We start from the raw sequence: 1,541 nt of genomic DNA, 5'->3' as shown, positions 1-1,541 counted from the left end.
TCTTTGCCTTCTTGGCGTCAGCAGACTTAGCAGTGGTCTTCTTAGCCTTCTTGGCGTCAGCAGACTTAGCAGTGGTCTTCTTAGCCTTCTTGGCGTCAGCAGACTTAGCAGTGGTCTTCTTAGCCTTCTTGGCGTCAGCAGACTTAGCAGTGGTCTTCTTTGACTTCTTGGCGTCAGCAGCCTTAGCAGATACCTTCTTAGCCTTCTTGACAGAAGACGAACTGCTGGTAACAGTGCTCTTCTTAGCCTTCTTGGCGTCAGCAGACTTAGCAGAGACCTTCTTAGCCTTCTTGACAGAAGACGAACTGCTGGTCTTCTTGACGTCCCCAATCTTCACAATAGGGGTGACAATTGTCTCGGGCAAAGCAGCTTTGGAGGAGTTCGAGCTGGACTCCAACTTCTTCACCGCGACGAGGGGTGCCTTGTTGTGAGAAGAAGAGGAGCTCACCTTCCTCATCACCTCGTACACTTCCACAGAGGCGACCTCCTCAGGGGTCTCGTGCAGCTCAAGGATGACGTCTACGAGCCCAGCAGGCCGTCCGTGGGGCCCAAGCAGCTGGAAAAGGATAGAGATACCTCTTAGCGACGTTCACTTACGTTCAGTGTCGTGGTTACCGCCTCGCCGGTTCGATTGATCTCCTCGAGAGAAACATCCTTATATCCGTGGACTCGTCCCTTCGAAGAGCCAACCGTTGCCAACCGGATAGTTGAGGCTCCATGGTACGGCATCACAAACTTCTGATTGTACGTCCCTGCGTTGCCTCGAACAGGAGCGCCAACAATGGAGCGGTCAGCAAGAATAATCTTTGGGCAACTACGGATCAGAGTCTTCCCGTCTTTGCCATGTTGCAATTCGCGCGCTCCCAATACGATCAGGTGCAAGGACTTGAATTGGGTGCTGAGAACACCGCTATTTACAGGCTTGGACCAAATGCCGCCAGCAGATGAAACAGAAGACGAAGACGATCCGACTGACATTGTTGTTGTTGTTATTAATCTCTGTTATTCTTGGTGCTCATATGCATGACTTTTCCCCGACCCCACCTTTTTTCTCTGTATGAACTCTGTTGTTGCTCCGCAGAGTAGTCACTCTGATTCAGCACACCAAAGACTGACGCAATTTCGATATTGGGATTAATGGGCTGATCACACGTTCAAATCTGCAGCACTCGCTTCACCAGGCTCGCTGGTTTGTAGCACCTCGGTCGTATCCGGTGTCTTAATTAGTGGCGGCTCCGTTTTCTGTTTTTTTATCAGCTTGGTGGCTTCTAAAGCTAGGCGCTTCGCATTCTTTCGGCGTTGGCGTTTGGCTCTCCTTTTTCCAGTGGCGGCGTCGTCCAGCACCATGAGCTCGTGTCTTCTTTGCTGGAACTCTGACTGTTCCAGATCCTCCTTGTCCTCAACCTCCATCAATTTCAGGCGTTCTAACTCCGTTTGACGATGCTTACGGTAGATGTGGAAAAAATCAGACCCAGCCCCAGCTGTGGACCCAGCAGGATTAGACACCTTCTCTAACAAAAAGTTGATCTTCGTTGGGGGTT

The 1,541-nt window shown here is 50.9% G+C and overlaps 2 protein-coding genes across 4 annotated transcripts; both read right to left on the bottom strand.

Moving 5' to 3' along the window:
* KVP17_000820 (uncharacterized protein) lies at positions 1–729 on the bottom strand (the record flags this gene model as incomplete). Of its 2 annotated transcripts, XM_068515652.1 has the most annotated exons (2): positions 1–556; positions 598–729. In XM_068515652.1, coding segments are annotated over 2 exons (688 nt in total), but the record flags the coding sequence as incomplete, so codon positions are not given. The 2 variants fall into 2 exon arrangements, with proteins under 2 accessions (XP_068372163.1, XP_068372164.1); XM_068515653.1 differs by lacking the exon at positions 598–729 and having other exon boundaries at positions 27–457.
* Positions 730–1,146: 417 nt separating this feature from the next.
* On the bottom strand, positions 1,147–1,541 carry KVP17_000821 (uncharacterized protein; the record flags this gene model as incomplete). 2 transcript variants are annotated; one of them, XM_068515655.1, is made up of 1 exon in its annotated part: positions 1,147–1,541. In XM_068515655.1, a coding segment is annotated over one exon (395 nt), but the record flags the coding sequence as incomplete, so codon positions are not given. The 2 variants fall into 2 exon arrangements, with proteins under 2 accessions (XP_068372166.1, XP_068372165.1); XM_068515654.1 differs by having other exon boundaries at positions 1,147–1,410.

This window comes from the organism of the source record quoted next (assembly GCF_019968985.1).
Source record: "MAG: Porospora cf. gigantea B chromosome Unknown PgB_NODE_7201_length_1541_cov_120.116, whole genome shotgun sequence".
Taxonomy (NCBI): domain Eukaryota; phylum Apicomplexa; class Conoidasida; order Eugregarinorida; family Porosporidae; genus Porospora; species Porospora cf. gigantea B.
This window is presented reverse-complemented; position numbering and strand designations above follow the sequence as displayed.